Raw genomic sequence first — 21282 nt, forward strand, 5'->3', positions numbered from 1 at the left:
TCAGTGGGAATTTTGCTGATTACCTCTTCTGCAAATAGAGCAAATACTGCAAATGTAAGACGCCCAGGCTCCCAGAGACAAGCATGTGGCAACTCCGGCTGAGTGTGGAAATTTTGCATAACAGAATTTGAAGGTCCTTTACAAGGCCATAGTCACCAGTAGAAAATATTCTTATCTTCTTAGCATTAACTTGATAATTAATAACCTATACTGTCCTTGTTTTGAACAACATTGTTTTTCAAACCCACATGCTGTTATTCTACAGGCAGAATGAGAAAGAAAGTGAGGTTTATAAAGTTCTGGTGTGGATGGATCCTTCTGTCTCTAAAGGAAGAGCCTGCCATAATCGGGTTTCTCATTCTTTCTCTCCTGTGCAGCAGAATAATCCATAGGTTAGACTTCCTATAAGGCCGTGAGGAAAAAAATTTCAACATTAGTATTTTCCTGATGGGTAAATGCAAGCTGAGAAAAAAAAATTTACTTACCCAAGGTGATTCAAGGTCAGAGCCAGGCAAGGGATTAGAGACCCAGATCTCATAGCTAATTAGGCCATTGTGTAAGCCACAGTGAGAAACAGAAGAATTCGTGAATTTTCCCAACCTGAAATCATAATATGATAAAATTTGTGCCTGGAAGTAGTGAAATCCTCTGAAACAGGAAGAGATTCTTACGTGGCCTCGTGCGCTGCTTCTCCCTACCACTGCAGAAGGGTTCAGTGCCTGGAGCGGAGCAGGACAAGTTCGGATACTAAACTGAATAGTGACATCCTAGAGCAGAGCTCCTGAGTGGTAAAACTGTTACGTTAGGAACCACTTAGTCCATTAATCTCTTGAAATCTTTCACCCCTTTGTGGGCTATTGAAAGCCCACTAAAATAGTGTTTTTACTTGCTTCAGTGCTATCCCTACCAGGCTTCATCCGTTTGAGGAAGTCATCTCTGCTTCACTTTGCTTAGACTTGTCGTTAGGGCACCCCACTACATGCGACACTAGCTTCTTGTCGGTTTGATGGCTCAGCTTCACACTTGTAGGTAGGGTATGCTGTCACCAGAGTTGCTTGGATCAGTCCAGTCATCATAACATAAATATGGAACTGTGATTGCATACATGCTTAGATGTTAAGTTTCTACACCGATACACATCAGGGCCTCTCACTACACTTTCTTTTCTAACTGCTGCTTTTCTGCCTCCTCTTGCTCAGTGGTTGTTCAATGTGATATAGAGGTGCTTACTGGTTGTGTTCAGCCTGATCTGTAAAGAAAGCTTTTAAAATCAGCGAAAGAGTCTTGCTGCTTTCTAATTTGTAAGGAAAGACCTGAAAGAACAGACCCCCTTCTGTTTTGTTTCAGCACCTGCGCCAGGGACACCTCTTCTGCCATGATGACGGACCAGAAAACACAAAGGCTTTGGGACTCCTGTGGCTGGATGCTAGATACGAAATGGTATTTCCACATAAATACTTGTCGTGAACTGAATCCTCCCACATTCCCAGGCCTCCTGACGGTGTCTCGCAGTCCAGCCTGAAGTGTCCAAAGCACTGAGGAACAGCACAAGCGAACTTGGAGGAACATCAGATGGCTTTACTTAGTGGGTTTCATTTAGAGTGGAGTACTCATGGTGCATGGAGTACAAGCACCCCCTGGAAGAGAGCAGGGCTTGAATTTCTAGCAGAGACATCTCTCCTGTAGGAACTGTATTTGACCTTGGAGCTAAACTGAGCTAAGCACAATTAAACATGCTATAAAATGCTCATCATCAGTTTAAACTTTTATTAGAACTCCTCCTGTTGAATGCTGGACACTGCTAGGGTGTGCAATACAAATCCTACACTGCTATTCCCGTACTTTACTGGCAACCAGCAGTTGCAGAAGCTGTTCCATTTTTTAGACATGCAGTCCAGGTATAGATGTCACGTCTGCCATCTTTCCAGAGCAGTGGCATCCCCATATTCACCTGCACATACCCTGAAACTACTGCCTTCTCGCCAGGATATCTGTAACAGATTTTGCACATTCTCAAAATCTTTTTGGAAGCCAGACGGGTGCTATGAAGAGGTTACGCTGATCGGCACTTGTACAGTCAGACATATGCATGCACTGCAGGCACTGCACAGAATTCTAATATATTGCTGCTCTTTTCCTTCTATCAGCAAATATATCTGGACTTCGGCAAACTCAGGAACTATCTTGTTAATCTCCTCACCTTTCCAGACCACTCCACTTTGGAATCAGCATTCAGAGGTTATCCCAGATCTGTCCTTCACTACTGAGAGCTTTCATGCTTCTCAGCAGTCTGTTTTTGATGTTGGTTAAAATACCAGATGTTGATATACAGCTAAAAGTGCCCCAGCTACCTCTTTCTCTCCTACTTCTCTGGCCAAAACTTTATGAAGAATTTGAGCCAAAACAAACACTGAAAATTCATCAAATCATTCTGTCCTCTTACAAAAATATTCCAAACTGACCACATACCCTTGTAATGGCATGGTTCCAGTAGGCACACTGTTCTTACAGGACCTAAGTGTACTAGGAAATAGAAACAGCTTTTAAAAATTCTCCAAATTCCAGCTCTACTTTCTGTCAGAAGAGGACAAAGAAAAAAGAATTTATCCTTTCTTGAAATTATTATTACTGTTCCTTTGGAGGTTACTGGTGAACCAACTGATATTCCTCTACTTGATAACCACAAATGTTGCTGTTTTTATTCCATTCTGTGTGGATGAATCAGAAACACAGTGTCCCAAGCACTGTTTCAGCGAGGAGGAGATACGAGGGATGTATCCTGTTTACTTACAAAGCCCTGTTTCTGTGAGTAGGAGGAAGCAAATAAAACAATATCTGCTCATCACTGTAAACACTCTTTTCTCTGCTGCTCAGATGTATTTTATGCAGATGTTTCTCAGGGCGATCCCACAATACTGGTTCAGGCTATGAGCTAGGTTTTTATTACCCTCTGTTTTTTTCTGCCTTTTTCCTCTGCTATTCCCACACTCTTTCAAAACAATACCAACACTTAAGCAGGTTCCCTGTAAATTCAAATCACTGAGTGACCCTATTTGACCCTTTTGAGTGCTGCTCTGTGCCTGTTCTTACAGTGGATGCTGCCATCTGATACAGCAGACAAGCTGCTCTTTGCAAAGCATCACGGTTAATCTTTGGATCTATACACCTCTATTTCAGTAAAATTTAAGCTGACTGCTGTCTTATGCCTAGACCTCTCAACTCACCTGCTGGGATCATGTGATGGGTGGCATGCTATGATGAGGTGGTACAATGCAGTCACACATCCCAGTGTCCACAACTGGCCAAAGACAGGGCGGCCACAGGGGGCCTTCATGGCTCGGTCCTTTTCCGTGAGGACCCTTGTGAGCAACGGGGCCCTCTGGAAGTCACTGCAAAATCTCAACTCCAGGACTACCCAGGCTAAGTGCAGCATGGCAAAGCATGGGAAAGCATTGCCCTGCACTGCTTGTATCTGTATGCAGGCATGGAGCTGAGGAACAGAAAGCAGGTGAAACTCCTCTGGTGACAAAGAGACTGCTAGCATTTGTTGGAGTGGGGGGGTATCTCTGTGTACACCAGGCGTTTTCAAACATATAAGGATGTGGTTTCTGCTGCAAAAAGCCCGTGCTATGAAGTGACAGCTGGAAGCTGGCAGCATGGGATATAATGCTCAGGGATGAGGGTCATGTGCTGGCCATGGCTGCCGAGTAGCAATCCTGCAGTAAAATGGGTTATATCTCATCTTTCCCTTCCTTTTCTCTCCCTATAAATTTTAGCCTGCATGGGTCAGACAAGCACAGAGCCGCCAATGTATTAGCAATTAAAAAAAGAAATGAGGAAGTCAATACAGACTAACGTGGAGGGAAGGCACTGCAAATGCACAGAACTGCTGGGTGTGCTCTTTCTGGTTCAGCAGCAGGCACCTCTCCTGAAATCATTTGCTGTAATATTTTTAGCTGTTGTTAGTGATGCATGAGTAGTGATTTTGGATTGCCCCCGACCCAGTCATCCCTCATCTTCCCCTTCCTTCTGCAATGACACAAGAGAAAATTTCATCTCCAAGAGGGACTTAGCTATGCCTGGGACACTGCTAATGACAAGCAGAACTCATCAGCTTTTGGGTTTTGTCCAGACATCCCCTTCTAACAAAAAATTAGATCTTGCCTAAAACAAATCTCTTTCATACATTTTCCCACTGAATGTCAGAAGCCAAGCAGTTTTCTATTCTCAATTTACAAGTTTTTAATTTTTCAGTTAAAGAATGATCAACATTGACATTTGAAAATGTGTTTTTAAAAACAAATGTTTTTGGTTTTCATTTGCCCATTTAAAATACTGAACACTCTCTCCTTTTATTGTAGCCTTCAGCTGAGCTCAGGGTCTTTGCGGGCTAGACCTCTAGAACAACTTAGCAAGATAACTGGCACTACTACCACACAACAGGTAGCAGAGTCCGACACAGTGCTGCAAAGGGTTATATGCTTGGGAGCCCTCCACACCGGCCATGGACCGGCCAAGCACCCATGGGCTGTGGGTACCTGCAAATGGTCATTTTGGCTCATTTTGCAGCAGAGAAACTATCAGTGCAAGAAGCAGCCAGCAGAGCCAGTGAGCACCATATGCTATCACGTACAGGGAGAGTATGTTCTCACTGTCCTCTAGTAAAACCAGGAATAAAACTCACATTCATGGCGTGGCTGGAAGCTAGAGCAGGGACAGATGTGCATAAGCTCCACGGCACTGGAAGGGGAAGAAGGTCATCTACCTGCCACCTTCTTGTCCTGGTGACAGGCTTTGGCAGAAGGGGAAGGACAAAGGATGCACATCCACAATACAAACACAGCTCCCTTTTTCTTTTCTTTTCCTCCTTCCAAAGTTTCTTGGTAGCAGCACAAGGATTTATTCAGCTGTTCTTGGATCTGCTGGAGAGACAACTTGGACAGGACACATCAGGAAACCACTGAAGTAATTAGCCAAATACACCTATACAAAGCAACCCAAACCCAAAAGAATGAGAAGCCCAACCACAGCAAGAGCTCTTCCATAGTGGCAAGATCACTGTTCATAAGCAGTACTGACACAGCAGCATTACACCTGTCACCCAACCATTTCAGATAAGGGCAGAGGTACCAGGGCTAGCGTGATACCCGTGGGAGAGGGTAATGGTAGCATGTCCTGGCAGCTCAATGCATACACAGATAGGTGAGTAGCCCTGGGTGCTCAAGCTGGCTTGGCTAGTCACACATGGCATCTCTTTATTCACTTAAAATCCCTGCACTGTAATGACAACCCAAAAGACTCAGTTTTGACAAACCAGTGGATGAGGAAGAGAGGTCTGTCTTTGCCCTTCTTCACCAAAGTCCCTGGTCTTGCTTTCCGATGAGTGATGCAACCACTTTAGGACCTGCAACAGCACACTCCATTTCCTCAATTAGGTCCAAGTCCTCCCCGGACATCCAAGAAGCAGGAGCAGGTCCTCTTGTCCTTCAACCCGTATTCTCAGAAACAGCCAGCAATGGCCAGCACTTCATTACAGAGTGACCAGAGAAACTTACCATAGCAAGGCTGGCTTTAGGGGATCAGACCTTCCCAGCTTGGGAAGGTGCATGAGTTAGGACTCTGACTGGAGGCATATCTCCAAAAGGTGTGAACTGGCCACAAAACCCATGCTCTGAGCAGAGGGGTTTAGTGACACACTTATTTTAGAACACCAGGACTAAACAGAGTCCGGATATGGTACAAGGCATCCTGTGTCGGAGGAGACATCATTTCAGTTAATGAAAAATTGCTCTCCAATTAACACCAACAATTTTTAGTGAAGATGACCATTAAGCCCCTCCCAGAATACTTGTGCTTGAGCCCTCTGGTGCTATGTATTGACTTATCAAGCAGTTGCTCTTCTCTGTTTAACTAGCAGGTGTGAAATTAGTGGTGCTGCATGGAGAAAGAGTTGTCGCAGTTACACCTCTGCTCGCCTGCACGTAGCCGGCGTCGGTGAACTCGGGGTGAATTTCACACTGCCATCTAGCGATTAACCTCCGCTTTCCCCGCTGCGCAGCCGCAGAAAAATGGTAGAGCAAAAGTTTTAATTCCCCAAGGCTGAAATCTTAGGTAGGCTTATATCCCATGGCTTCTTGAGGAACAGTGATGGGTGACACATGTAATGGAGCACAGAGTCCAGCCCCAAGGAGCTTACATGGAACAGCTGATGTAGACATCTAGACATCCTGAGGCAAGGTTCCTAGCTAAATTTGGTGAAGCTTCTATTAGCTCTTCATGCCAAGTACTTATCGAAACTTAAGTGCGTGCAGCCTCCATTTTGGCAGTCTTGTCCTGAATGTTCATGTGCAGACACTTGTGTGCCTCTTTACATACTATAATGCTTTTTTTCTTCTTCTTTTTTTTCCTTTTCTGCAAATTCAGGGCCCACCCTAGCAGCAGAAGGTAAGGTATTGTTTTCAGAGCAGGCACAGGGAGGCCCAGAACTTGTAAACATGTTCCTCTCTCAGTGTCAACAGTGTCAACAGCATCACTTCTGGTCCGGGAACAGGCTCCTAATTTTCTTGTGTCCGAAGGGTGTATGTTCTTAAGCCAAGTGATGCATTAAAATAAAAGGATACTAAGAGCAGAGAAAGGATGAATAGAGAAAATGACCATGTCACCTTTACACTGTGACTTCTGCTAGGAACAGATGATACCTATTTGAACACTTACACATTAGATAACTATTGTGGAGAAAAACAAATGATTGTCTACCTTAGAGATTTCTATTCTTTGCTTCAGATTTCATCTGCTGTTCACCTCTATTGAGTAGGCACCCATACAGAGTGTACTGATGTAAATGTACAGAGAGTACTTTAAAATGGCAATGTTATCCATGACCAGAATTATACAGACCAGTCCAGACTGCCAGGGATTCTGGAAAGCACCTGTTATAGGACAAAATAATGTAGTTTTTACATTCAAACGCAGGTTTTTTTACCTTTTTCTCTTAGAATATATTGTAGAAAAAGCTTGACAGTACAGCCTTGAAAGGAGAGAAAATGTTTTCAACTTGAGATATTTAATAGAGATGGTTATTTACAAGAAAAACTAAATATTGAAGGATATTTGACACCTGTGGACTAGATGTAAAATGCCATACTGCCACGTCAACAGGCTTGCCAAAACTCAGCCAAACAATCGTCTTACCCAAGTTTTCCAAATCCATCTGCCTTAAGCAGAAGATATACTAGGGAAACCTGCTGCCAAAGCAAAAGCCACAGGTAATCACCAACTAAAACCAGACTTGGAATAGAAAGTGCAAAGCACACACCTTATCTCACAATGTCAGTAATGTGCAGAAGGCACTGATGTTTCAGAAAAGGGCACAGGCTAGGCTGAGAAGCATTTTTCATATTATTGCATCCACCATGCCACATCTGGGACAACATCTGAGACACGTGGCTCAAGGTGTTAATAAAGATATTCTCTCTCCGTTTGCGTGCACAGGGCAAGAAAACCACAGCTGGTGTCTCCCCTGCATATTTTGAACTTGCACATAGGCAAGTCCACTAGCATTTGCAAAGCCTTCGTGTGAGCCCATAAGGGATGACTCCACACAACATCACTTGGTGGTGTTCCCTTACCCCTTTGTTCTAAAAGCCACAGGAGTTTTAAGGCATTTTGAGCTCTCGTAGGGCCCCATCTCTCCATAAGCCCCTTGTCACCACTGCACTGCATGAATTGCCTGCTAGCACTTGGACAGAAGTGTTTCACGTGGCGGGAGTGATTAGAAACCTCACTGCTTCCCTGCTGGAGGAGACTGCTCCCACAGAAGGTCCAGCTGAACAGCATGCTCCTAATCTGCCTCAGCACAGCCAGACAGCAACTGACAGAAGCATTTTGTGCTAGCTGAGGTGGTTTGGTATGGAATAGATTAGGAAGGGCTTGCGCACTGTTTTGTCAGCTGAGTTGCAGAGACAATAAGGTGGAAGTCAGTGACAGCTAGACCAACGCAAGAACATCAGCCTCTGATGAAAGCAGGCACAGGAAATTATTTCACATGCTTTAATAGTTCTCTGTACTCCACTGAATGTTCCAATTACACTGATTTATAAGGGACAGTTGTACCAATACAGTTTTCCATTCAGGCACAGCTCTTCAGTAATAAAATTGTACACAAAAGTCACATCACTACACACAATTAGTAACAACAGTAAGTCTTCTTGTACAGATGAACCCTTAGGACAAATCAGTTTGGTGATCATAGGTAGTCAGTACCAATGCCTACAGGTTAAAGTCATCTAATACTTCCTGCTATAAGATCCTTCTCTCCATAGCTCGTACATTTTGTCAAGCTCCCACTTCCATGAGAAAGATTCTGTCTCAGACACATTTTTAAAATTAAAGGCTTGGTAGCTGCAGTTGCAACCTGGCTGGGCAGCCTGTTGTTTTCCCAGCTCCGACAGCTCAGTATTTCTGAGTATGGCTGACTACCACAGAACTGAGGTGCCTTTTGAAGAGAATTTTAGAGCTTCCTTGCAATCTGAATGACAGTAAGCATAAATATTTGAAAGAAAACCCAAACACTTCTGTTAAAACATAATGACCTTTTTTTTTTTTTTTGAACTGGACTCTAGTCTCCAGCATGTTTTTTTCTTAGGATTTGAGTGATTTGTTTGGTTACACATTTGTTTTACATGAGATGAGATTTTTTTCTGTTAGAGTACATACCTGGTTATTCCTTCATTGGTAAACTTAGCTCAGAAGTGGCATTATCTTTGCAAGTATCACTATGTTGTATAACCAGTATAAAACCCTATTAACCTTGTCAGTAGACGACTCTTTACTGATTACTTCTAGACATCATTTTCAAGCATAAGAATGCCAGAAGTTGACCATACCATAAGAAAATGGCCTAAGAGTCTTGTCAGAGGATCCCACCGTTCTTGACACAGAAGCACAATAGGGCTAAATCTAAGATCTTTCCTCAGACCGCAAGAGACTAAGAGGTCACATCCCTAAATACACTCTCCCAGTGGACACTGTTCATCATCTTACCTTGGGATGAGTTGTTTTCTCTGAAATTCATGGCAGTGTCTATGAAGAATGCTCTGCCTTATTCCAAGTGTCCTCTGAATATTGTGTATGAAAGAGATGGGAACTTAGTAACACCATATGCAGAAGCAAAATTCTGTTCCCTCTTCATTGATGGTGTTTATTTTAAGGATTGCATTTCTATGCTGTCTCTCTCTCTGAGCTTTCTTGACTGGTAATGGCAAATATATTACTTTGTCCCGAAGACCTTGAACATCCTGTCTGATCAGTACTCCATATTTAGTGTAGTTTCAATTAGGAACAATTCATGGCGGTAGAAACAGAGTTTTTGTTCTATGCTGGAGTTTCAACTGTGGTTAAAAAAAGGGCAAAAAAACCCCAGCAGGTAACATATCTCCAAAAGTTTGAAGTTCATGTCCATTTTAAATGTTGCTGTGTCACTATAAAAATGTTTTCTCTACTGCTGGGAAAGTGGCAAAAACATGAAAAAAAATTACATAGCTTTCATATATTAATTATACTCCCCGTAAGTTGTTTTAAATTTAAAGAATGCATTGAATTAACGTATTTCAAGCGTTTAAAATAATCTCCACTATGGTTTAATTACAGCAGCAGCTTTTAATGTTTAGTATCAGAAAGACTGCTCATATTATGGAATAAATACTAGTATTTATTTGTTTCCTTTATGATCACTTCCAAAAAAATATTTCGTATCAGACAAGCACTCTATGCCTAAAAGGCAAGTTTACAGCTAACCTCTACCACACGTTAAAATGCAATTGTTTTTCCCCCTTCAGCCTTAAGAACACAGTTTACAATAGCCATTTACTGAGAACAGGGCAGATGCAGCAGTTTTCTTGTACAGTTATACACATCATTCACAGTTCTGTACTGCAGGTGCCTTCCGTCTTCCACAAAGGAGAGGAAAAATACTTCTTGGCTTAATATATGCATGGAAAAGATACAAAAAGCCTATAGGAGCCACAAGGTTAAGACATTTAATGCGAATAGGTCTCCAGTAAAACCATTTCTTCCCTTCTAGTTCAGTGAAGATATGTAACATAACCAGTTAGTTATAATCCCTTCTGACCTATGACTTCAGTTTGGTCTGATTACAAAGGGTGAAAAAAAAAAAAATTCAGATTTTCAGCTGTCTGAACAGAATTGCAAGAAAAAACTAAGTCGATCTTCTAGGGACTTCAAAGCATTTTTCCTGACTCTGCAGGTAAGAACTCTAGGCTCCACTGAATACAAGTGTATTGAAAGTTTCTGGGATGCGAATACTCCAGTGCAAAAGACACCTCAATGCGATAGAATCCAGTATCCCTAAAGGGCATATTTTATCTCTATTAGCATCTGAGAAGAAGAGACTATCCACATCTAAAGAAACACACTAAAAAATTTCAGACAAATGCTTTCAGTTATCTGTTTTTATTACAAAATGACACTTGGTGTTAGTTGCATACAATAGCATGTGCTGTCAGTGATGCACAGCTGGTCCCACGTCAGGCAACAACTGCAGCACCTGCTTGTACTAACGGCAAGTGGGTTACTCGATATCCACTACAGCTGAGTTACCTGCAGTCATTACTGCAGCACCTGACATGACCATGTTAGGAACCACGAGTGGATAAGCCAGGGCATGAGAAATTCGTTTATGCCTTGTAAGTAGTAGGTATAGCTGTATGTATTTATTATTAGGAAATAAACCCTTTATTTAGTACATTTCAATAATTAAGCCTTAATACATTTCTTGACTGCACCTAGAGCTATCACCAGTAGTAGCAGCGACCCGAGACCATACAGCACTCTGCACTCCTCTTTCATTGCAATACCTCTTCACCAGGGGAATACTACACTGGATTTTAAACTAGTTGATGACCCTACTTAGTACTGCTTTAGAACAGCTTGAGAGCTTAACGCTGTTATCTTCCATGTTCATTTACTGCTGCTTGTCTGTCAGTGTGCTCTGTTCAGCGCCTGAGCTGTGCTTGTTCTTAAGGGACCTTCCAATATATCTCCAGTATTCCTTTCGGATGGTGTCTTTTTCTTTAGCCAGAATTTCACACAACTATGAAAGAAAATTGGGAGATTGCAGTGTTATACCAAAAGCTTACGGAATCCTTAATTATCTTTATAGAATGCATGCAATATATGGTTCAGCCAGTATCAGAAACACCTTTCTTAGCAACAACACTTGTTTTACTCACCGGATTTCCAACTGTCCAATGACCTCAAACTGATGTCAACTCCAATTGGTAGGCAACCAGTATGACACTGCACAAAAATCTCTCCAGTCCTACCTATTTCAGTAGCAACTGCTCCCCCGTGACTCCTTTCTGTGCCTACCACTTATCATCTACCCCTGCCTATTCAACCTGTAGTACGCTACAGTATAGTTGTGACTTCCTGCAAGCTTGATTGTCTTTTAGTGATCCAGTAGGCTGTAAACCACTTCATTCAAAACAGTGGAGGAACATCCCATTCTCGAATCTTCAGCACTCCCGATGGACTGACACAAGATACTTTGTTTGTGGTTCTTCTCTTAGCAGACTGTCCCAAAAGGATCCTCCATGCAAGTCAGTAACCTTCTCTCACAACATGTTAGAGCTGGTGCTATACAGATATTTCTACATGTTCTGATTTTTGTTTTATTTTGATCTGGGTGAACAGTGAGGCACAGCAGAAGCCAACCCTACTCACAGGACATGCTGTGTAAAATTTATATGGTATGAACACTGTCTACAAGGGTTCTAGTCAATTCCCTTTTATTATGCAGATGACATTGCCTCACTCAGTGAACCAGAGTTGAGAAATAGGAGCTTCGATGCCTAAATAGATGAAGAAGTCAACTCAGTGAAATAGTATAAAGGGACATGAATCTGAGAGGCACAACTGCACTTATTTACATTCTGGTCCTGGAACACAACAAAGAAAAAATGTTGAGAAAGGACGATGTTGGAACACAGAGACTCCAGGCAAGAACTGCAGCTCTAATTACACTAAGTTCCAGTCTGTCCCACAGTGAATGAAAAGCGTTCTTGTAAAAACTACACTGCAAACCATGGCAAGGATTTCCTCGAATATGAAGCACAGGGAGATACACAACATTGCTAGAAGTCATTTATTCTCTGTAGGAAATGGTGCCCAACATTCCTTACTGATGTCCCTAGTGCCTACTGGCCTTTAAGCTAATTCTGCTTTCTTAGAAAAAGCCAAGAAGTGCAAAGGGAGCTTGAGATTCTGTTTAGATATAGATACTCTGAGAACAAGATTCACTAACCTACAGAGCGGAAAGTGAGTTCATGCAACAAAGTTAGCACTGGAAACTCCTCGATTGTTCAAACATCTCCTTTCTTCTGCAGGCAATATTAGAAACCTTCCTTTACTACCAGGTGAAGAAAACTTTCAGCAATTTTGTAACTGGCAAGTTATTATTTATAGATAAATTCATGAGACCTTTGTGATTATCTGGCTTTCATGTTCAACTCTTCACAGAGCTCCTGTGATTAACAAGTAACCTGTTCTATTTACGAAAATCAATCCCATTTTGTCGGGGTGTAAAACAAGAGAGCAATAGATGGCATCCCTGAGAAACAAAATCAAGCTCTCAAAACGTACCTCCAATGCCTTGTTTAGTGTTTCTTCCTTGTTATCACACTGGTTTTCAAGCATATCTTCATATATGTCCACAAGAAAGGCAATGAGATAGGGTGAACTGTGGCTGGGCTGTAAATTCAACAGTTGCTCTAACAGATTTGGATACTTAGAAAGACCACGATCCTGTAGAATCCTAGAACAGAGGTTAATAAGCTTGAAATGTAATGATGGGAAATCTGGTGTGAGGAATTACTTTTTTGTTACAACTCCCTTATTTGGAGATCAGTTTTGAAATAAGGGTGCAAATACAAGTAAGGCAGAAAGTAAGCAGCACGCAGCAATAATCAGCTTCATATTCTAGTAAGCTAGTACAGTTACACTCAACTGAACAGAAAGACTGAAAGCATGCTCATTGCTTCCTAGTCCATGCTCTTGAACCCAGTAACATTACAGGTCAAGTTTTTAAAAGCATGAAAAGTACTGGCAATTATCCCACAAGAACTACAGGGCCAGAAACTTAGTGGAAAGTTACAGAGAAATTAGGTTAATATATTAACCCCTTGTGGAAGTTTTTGCTTTTTGCCACTTAAGCACACAAGACTAGAATGAACAGCAACAAGCTCTTTCCAGTTAAGAGATAGGCATAAGACACCTTCTACAGATATTCTCTTTGCCCATACAGAGAAGGATGCCTCACCCTTTCAAATAGTTCCAAGCGCTCTCATTATGTGGCACTGCTGTGATCATCTCAAGAGTGTATCTGTGAGAAAAAGATAATAGATCATGAATGCAAACACTAACAACGCAGTTAGAAATTACCTGAATGTGCTCAGACGCTCCCAAATACATCCCTCTAGTCTATATTTCAGAGTCTTTTTGCAGATCATCTCAGCTGGGTCACAGACCAAAAATGTCTCGCAATATAATCACTGCAAGTCTCAGAGAGGCAGACATTGAGAGAACTGTTTTAAATTCTGAAGTGTTCCATTTGCTGCATTTTATACAATAATGAAACAATTCTCAAAATTATGAGCAATAACACTAAGAAACAACATGATATACTCTCCTGGTATGCTAAAGGAATACCTTGTGTCTTGATGCTCCGAAACGGCAAGGGGCTGAAAAGGGCTGGAGTAATCAAAGCCCAGGATGAGCTACATTAATATGACTGCATGAGGCATGTTCTGTACCTATTTGGAGAACTTTTTTCATGAGGCTGCACTTGAGCAAACCCACAGAAAGGCAGAGTTTGAGCTTTCAGCTCACACAGCCTTCTGCAGCAGTTCTTTTAAAGTAGCAGTTAGGCGACTCCTCTAAAAGCAAAGCAACAAGAGGTACCTGCCATACAGTCACAAAGCTACATTTCACCTCCCCAAAACAGACTTTACCTTCTGCCCTTCCCCAGCATAATGTGGCACTCAGCTAATTTTCAGAGACAGCTGATAAAAAGTTCTATAGGCAGTACTGGTCAAAAAAAAACCCCAATCTTAAACCTTTTTTAACTTTCTGCAGTCACTATGACAAAGACCGAGTTTATCAAGCAACAAGCAGTCCAACCACAGTTCTATAATGACATCTGGGAAGTCTTAACCTTAGACAGTCTGATTCTTAAGATGGTATCCAATTATCTTGAACATAGCACCACATATAAACGGATCAAGGAAGGATGTCAGATTTAACCTCTAGAGAGAAAAAGCTGGAAACATCCAAGCCTAAGTCATGGAAACGGTTCAGATTTATTAATCTACAGGAAAGTTATAAACTGGAAGAGAAGTACAACTTACAGCAGTTTGCAAAGACAACCATGAAAGGTGGTAGGGACTGGAATCCTCTATGAGCAATGTACCAATGGACCTATTCAGAGACTCAGTCTTTCTTCTGAAGAATAACTCCAAAAAGTTGCAGTACCTTCTTTTCATTGCTCCTTCACTTTAGACAAACATTTTCTCATAACCATCAACCCTGATCAGCAGTCTGAAATGTGAAAACCATACAAGGACGGTTCCCTTACCACCATCACTAGTAAAATAAATGGCTAGAAGCCCTGTTTGTCTTCAGTTACAAACATACCACTTCGAAAGTTTCCAAAGCTCATTTTCCTCAAAACTAGCCAACTCACAGAGATAGTTGTCTTTGTACTGACCGCATACCCTTAAAGCTCCTTTCTTTTTCCTGCATCATATTCCTCACAAAAGGCAATTCCTCTTCCTACAATCCACGTCCATATTATCTTTAAATCATTGTGGCTACTGTACTACTAAAACAGCAGTTTGGGTCAACACTGAGAGTGCCTCTGCTTCCAAGTTTTCTAGGGCTAGGATGTAAGATACTAACGAACAGCACAACTTACGTGGTTCCAGTGTCACAGATTTTCTGCAGTTTGTTCCACTACAGCTAGTTGACTACAAAAAGCCAAAAGTTTTGTTTGCACAATAAGCAGCAGGCGGGAAGACAGATTCATGAGAACAGCTTGCCCAGGGCAAGCATAGCTTGCTTCAGTACTACTCAATAAGTCAGTGGTACTGAACACATCTATATATGGACTAACACTTGATCTGCTATCCATCAGAGTGACCCCAAAAACTGCATCAAAAACAGGAAAGACTGTCAAAGTATTCCTTTACTTTCATGTAACGGAGAATGCTTAATGTGAGCATGAACAACATTACTAACTGGACTTCTCTATCTAGGACTGCTGGATCATCATAGCCGGTGGTGTTGAAAATTACAAAGTGTCGTTGGTTCCAAACAGAGTTGTTTCTCACATCTTCCCTCAAAAGCTGGTCTACGTATTCCAGTTCATTGTCCCATAATTTGAACTCCTATGGAAAGGGAAGGAACATGAGAATATCACAATCAAAAGTTTTTATTTTTTAAAATATATTCTCCTTGCTCCTTTGTTATCTGAACATCAGATACAGAGACTTTTTTAACGAAATCAACACAAAGTTCAAAGAAAAATAAGGAAGGGTGCACTAAGAACACGCTACACTATTCAGTTGCACACAATGGTATTAGCTCATCATTAAATTCACACACATAACAGTAAGCAGCCAACAATAGACCTTTTTGAACCCGCTTCCTAAAAGGCAGTTTATAGCTAACCTCTACCACACATTAAAATGCAATTGTTTTTCCCCTTCAGCCTTAAGAAACGAAGTGCCAAATGCAATTCAGATTGTATTTAAGAAGCAAAACTCTACAACCTGAGCAGGTTATTTAGTGAATCAAAAGTTCTGTGGATACAATACCTGAATAACCCATTGTCTGTGTTGCCACGCATGGTAATTTTTGGCATCTTGGTTAAGAATGTCAGCTATGAACTCAAGCTCTTGGGATGGATCCTGCAGCCACTCCACCAACACCCGTCTGTGATGCCTAATGACAGGAGGAGGACGCTATTTTTAGAATAGTCTAGAAATTTTCTGTGAACATGCAGTCTGTATTAAAACAGCATATAGCAACTGTAGTACTTAGAAAAAAAACACTAGTTAAATACTTCAAATTAAATATACTGAACATTTCACTTGGCTCCGAGAAATAGATGATGCATACTTACACTATAACAAATTCTAACTACACATAAACATTGGCCTCCTTTTAGACAAGTTATGTTTACTTGAAGTAATGTGTTCCCACTTTTAACACCCATGGCCAAAGTCTTCAGCAGAATAAAATTTTCCAGTACTACACAATTTCTCTAGCAATAACAATGCTGCTGTTTTGCCTATTCCCATTCACTTTGGAAAAACCCAACAACAGGTAAGCAAACTCCAAGAGCCAATAAAAGAAAAAATGCTAATTTCCATTTGTCTTTTTGTGCCTTTTCATCAGTCGTTTTTTGATCTGTCAGACTTATTTTGACAGTTTAAAAATTGAAATTTAAAGAAAACAAGACCTTTTCAGCATGTCATAATCATATGTTTAGAATAAAGTGCTAAAGAGGACTTTGGCAGTGATACTGATGCAACTCCGTTTAACTCCTCCGCTACCGCCACTGCAGCAGATGCAGAAAGCAACTCTTAACAACTTTTAGGATCAATGATCACAATTTATTCTACACAACTTACAAAACAAAAATTACCTGCAAAAACGTTAAGAACTGAAAAGAAAACATGATTTTACCAGACTTGGTAGTTCTTTGGCTGATCTTCAATGATAGCTGTAATGTACTTAAGTTCCTCATGGAGATCCTTTCCCAAAGACTGCAGGAGGACTCTCCGGAAATGCCTGTATAAAAGTCAAGCATTCGAACACTGCAACAGGGCTTTCCTAAAATTCACAGAGGAGAACATAGAAGAACCTCTGTTCACAGTTCTTCTAATAGATATGAGTTAAAAACAGTGCAAAAAACTAAACCACGTAACTAGTTCTGTTAAAGGCCATTCAATTATCGAACAGTGGAGAACTGGATTACAACCAGTCACAACAGTATGTCATCTAAGATCACAGTAATCCTGCTTCAGATTAACCTCTGTCTACCCACACTGGTCTTACCATCACAGAAACTATGACTTATGTGCTTAAAATAACGTAAACTTTCTGATTTTATGCAAGTTAGTGGAATAAAGATGTACAAGAGGTACTTGTTAGCATTCATGAGTTAAAAGGCCCTACTCTGATTATCAGAAATTCACTGTTTATTCATTACCTAACTCAACATTAACCTGAGAGATCTTCTAAAATGCACTATTTAGTAAGTATACAATTATTTAGCAGGAAATAGCAGCTATCATGCTTTTATGTCTGTTCTTGAAGTCAAATGAGGGCATCTTCAGCATTTTACCAAGGCCACGTTATCAGGTAAGTGATCTAATTTTAAACAGCAAAGTTCTTTTTGAGGGTAATCCCGATCTTGATTAATAACACCCTCAAAGCCAAATGAATGAAAACCACCAAATCAAAACGAGACATGGAAAATACTGAACAAAGGCTTTCTTCAGAAGCTCACTGGAAGTCAACACTACTCCTCTATGTAATCTCAACTAGTCATGCCCTGATTAGGCTAACAAAATTATTAAAGACATAAGAGGTCAAATGACGACAGAAATAATCTCAAGATTTTCACTTACCATACTGTGTAGTTTGCAGCATTTAACTCAATGGCATCTGCTGTTAGCTTGAAAGCTCTTTCGCTTCTCTCATCCCGCTGCAGAACAGCCCGGAAGTAATCATAGACATCTCGAACTAAACAGATAACAGCATCTTATCCAAGGCTATGAGACAATGGCCTGATTAGGGGGTAAGGTTAATAACCCTTTGAAGTTACTTCCTATTTTGTGCACTTTAAGTATACCTCTTCAAAATGATAGCTACATATTGCTCTGACAGCACTGTTGATTGAAACCTCTAAATGATATTAGTATACTGAAAAGCTGCAAAAATATCTGAAAAATACACCATCTGAATAACATTCAAAACAATCAGGAAAGTTCCTTGCTGCTTAGTCACACTACCTCCCCAGATGCAGTAACTTCATACGTGTCTCTTCCATTCGTTGGCTAGAAATGCCTTATTATGCAAACCAGACTGACTGTTGTACTACCCCTCAAGCCATATGATATTAAAATAAAACCTTGGCTATTAACAACTCAGGTGAAGACCCAACTTCAGAGATGCTTGGTGAAAACATCACACACAACCACCACAACACAATAAATATTGAATTAATTTCTTCACAGTACTACTCTAGCAAATACGTTATCCAAAACGTGAAGTGTTGCTTTAACACCACTAAGGACAGACACAAATTTAACCACTTTAAGTTTTCAGTGCAGAACATATTTAAAACTTACATTTTTCACTGTAGATGATCTGAACAACAGGATTTGGCCCATCATTTTGAGGGACAGGTTCAATATCTGCCCATTCCTTCCTGTCCCTGTAAATACATGTTTTTCTTTTCAATGCTTCTAAAAAGCACAAAACGCTACTCAGACCACTACAGGCACAACTCCATGTCTAGCAACACATCCTTGCTCCCACCGGTCACTATTATTGTCACCACGTTATTGTCTGTGACATAAACCAGCATATAAGCAAGTAGAGGAGGTACCGACATATGTAACGGCATCAAAATCCAGCTGCAAGACAACTTGGGAGAGGAAAAGCATCAGCCAGCCCGCCCCCGGACTGTGGCGGCCGCCACGCCGTGGCTGAGGTGCGACACCGGCGGCTTCCAGCGCACGCAGGCAGCCGCGTTCTTCGCCCCATGGCTTTCTGCTCCAGCCGGCGACACTATCGCCCTGGGACGGGTGCGGCTGGAGGCGGCGCCGCTGACACCCCCCTCCCGGCCCTGGCGACTCCCGCCGGCCCGCCCACCCCGCGCCCAGCGGCCTCCCCGCGCGGGCCGCCGGGGCGGTACCTGTACAGCACGTAGTCAAATCCCCCCTCCTCCTCCTCCTCCTCCTCCGCCCCCCGCCCCAGCAGCGGGGGCGGCTGTCCCGGCCCGCTGCCGCCCTCCGGCCCCGGCTCCGCCATCCCACAACCCCCACCCCCGAGAGCCGCTTCCGGGGCCGCGCGCGCAACACGCCCCCACGTGACGCGGCGCGACGCTCCGCGCCGCCACCGCCACCGCTCTCGCGCCCGTGGCGGAGGGAGCCCCGTCCCTGCCGCTCGGGGGCTGCGCCACCGCGGCCGTACCTGTAAAGCACGTAGCTGCCGTCCTCCCCCTCCTCCTCTTCCAGCAGCTGCCCGAAGCCGCCCTCCGGCTCGCCGCCGCCCTCCCCCTCCGGCTGCAGCTCCGCCGCCGCCGTCCCCTCCGCCGCCATCGCCCCGCTGCTGCTTCCGGGGCCTGGCGGAAACATAGCGACGGGCGCGGCGGCGGGGGCAGAGCGGCCGCGTGGCTCGCTATCGCCTCGCCTGGCGCGGAGGGTGAGGCTTGTGCGGCCGGGGCTGGGCGAGGCCCTTCCCGCCGCCGGGCCTTGGCCGGAGCGCGGCGGCCGGTGGCGCCGGGCCGGCAGCTGGGCGGGAGGGCTGCCCTCCGCCCCCGTCCCGTCACCGGTACCGGCAGCGCCCAGGGGCGCGGTGCGTCCTGAGAAGCTTTAATCCCCGGGTCTGCTAATTAACCGTCAGATACGGACCGGGGGAGGCGGCGGGAGGTTGGGCTGGGCCCGGGATTTGGGGTACTCCTCCAGTTCGCTCATCTCCTTCCACCATGCCCTGACGAAAATCTGTGGACCCAGCAGGGTCTGACGGTGGTGTGCCCTGACTGATGGTCCCTGCCCTTGCTTACCAGTTATTTGGGTGGCTGCCATCTACTCCGTTGTGCTTTATGCTTGGTTTTCACTACTACGACCCAAGAAGTGAAGGGAGGCATTTCTCATGCCAGCGGTAGCGTATTTCCCATGAGAACCCACCCGAACACCAATGCCGGGGTTTGCAGGTGCAAGGCCACGAGACCAATAGCAGCAGACTGACGCTGTGGGAACACAGGGGGAAACAGAGGCTCTGGGAAATGCTGCTACAGCAGCTGAGGTGGAAAGCTACAGCATTACTAATGGTAAGGCAGTAAGGTGCTGCAGCCATGCTGAGCTGTGTTTCCTCCCCTGTGGAAATGCACAAAACGGCACCATTTTAGAGTCGAACTTTCTGACAGGGCAAGGCTGAGGAATCTGGTCTCTGTAAAAGGTGGAATTAGAGGAGGCTTTGAAACAGCCAGTTGTAACCAGTGAGTGAAATTGGGGAAGGCAGGAGATCCTCTAAAGCAATGTTGGCTGGCAGGACAAAGTAGCTGAGCTGGAGATAGTCATTAGGAAATGCTGCTGACCCAGTGTTACAGGTTTGTAATCCAGGGCATTCTGAGATGCTTTAGAGAGGGGAAGGTTAAAGACAGGCAGAGCACATGTGTAGTTGTCCTGGTTTCAGCTGGGATAGAGTTTTCTTCCTAGGAATTGATACAGTGCCGTGTTTTTGATTTAGGATGAGAATAGTGTTGATAACACACTGATGTTTTAGTTGCTGCTAAGTAGTGCTTACACTAGTCAAGGACTTTTCAGCTTCCCGTGCTCTGCCAGGTGCACAAGAAGCTGGGAGGGAGCACAGCCAGGACAGCTAACCCAACTGACCAACGGGCTATTCCATACCATATGATGTCATGCTCAGCGTATAAAGCTGGGGGAAGAAGAAGGAAGGGGGGGATGTTCGGAGTGATGGCATTTGTCTTCCCAAGTAACCGCTACATGTGATGGAGCCCTGCTGTCCTGGAGATGGCTGAACACCTGCCTGCTGATGGGAAGTAGTGAGTGAATTCTTTATTTTGCTTTGCTTGCGTGCGCGGCTTTTGCTTTCCCTGTTAAACTGCCTTGATCTCAACCCACGAGTTTTCTCACTTTTACTCTTCCGATTCTCTCCCCAGTCCCACCGGGGGGCAGTGAGCGAGCAGCTCTGTGGGGCTTAGTTGCTGGTCGGGATTAAACCACGACAATAGTAAGGGCTGTGCATACATCTGCATTTGTGCTGTATATTCAGGGAGGTGGAAAATCATTCCATGTGTGGTGGAAAGGGTTAAAGTCATTTATTCTGGGGTGCTCGAGTTGAAAGGGCTGTAGGTGTGTCACATGTTTTACAATGATTTTACAGAAAGAAGAATGGTGCCAGAGCAACAATGAAGGAGTATAAATGCATGGCTGCAAGTCGAAACAC

At 43.3% G+C, this 21282-nt stretch overlaps 1 protein-coding gene across 2 annotated transcripts; it reads right to left on the minus strand.

Moving 5' to 3' along the window:
- Positions 1-8031: 8031 nt before the first annotated feature.
- FNTA (farnesyltransferase, CAAX box, subunit alpha) lies at positions 8032-19445 on the minus strand. 2 transcript variants are annotated; one of them, XM_075137069.1, is made up of 9 exons: positions 19282-19445; positions 18435-18520; positions 17712-17826; positions 16765-16869; positions 15891-16017; positions 15313-15461; positions 13337-13399; positions 12661-12832; positions 8032-11110 (listed from the first exon to the last, which is right to left on the minus strand). In XM_075137069.1, the coding sequence occupies exons 1-9, from the start codon at positions 19443-19445 to the stop codon at positions 10982-10984; spliced, it is 1110 nt and encodes a 369-aa protein (XP_074993170.1). In that variant the 3' UTR covers positions 8032-10981. The 2 variants fall into 2 exon arrangements, with proteins under 2 accessions (XP_074993170.1, XP_074993171.1); XM_075137070.1 differs by lacking the exon at positions 19282-19445 and adding an exon at positions 19004-19139.
- Positions 19446-21282: the final 1837 nt, after the last annotated feature.

The sequence above is a fragment of the Calonectris borealis genome, chromosome Z, assembly GCF_964195595.1.
Source record: "Calonectris borealis chromosome Z, bCalBor7.hap1.2, whole genome shotgun sequence".
NCBI classification, from domain to species: domain Eukaryota; kingdom Metazoa; phylum Chordata; class Aves; order Procellariiformes; family Procellariidae; genus Calonectris; species Calonectris borealis.

Coding starts and splice junctions, on each gene's coding strand:
- FNTA (XM_075137069.1), bottom strand. CDS start 19,445: ATGTTTCCGCCAGGCCCCGGAAGCAGCAGCGGGGCGATGGCGGCGGAG. Junction 17,827..18,434: donor GATCATCTACAGTGAAAAAT/GTAAGTTTTAAA, acceptor TTATCTGTTTAG/TTCGAGATGTCTATGATTAC. Junction 15,462..15,890: donor ACAGACAATGGGTTATTCAG/GTATTGTATCCA, acceptor CCCTTTCCATAG/GAGTTCAAATTATGGGACAA.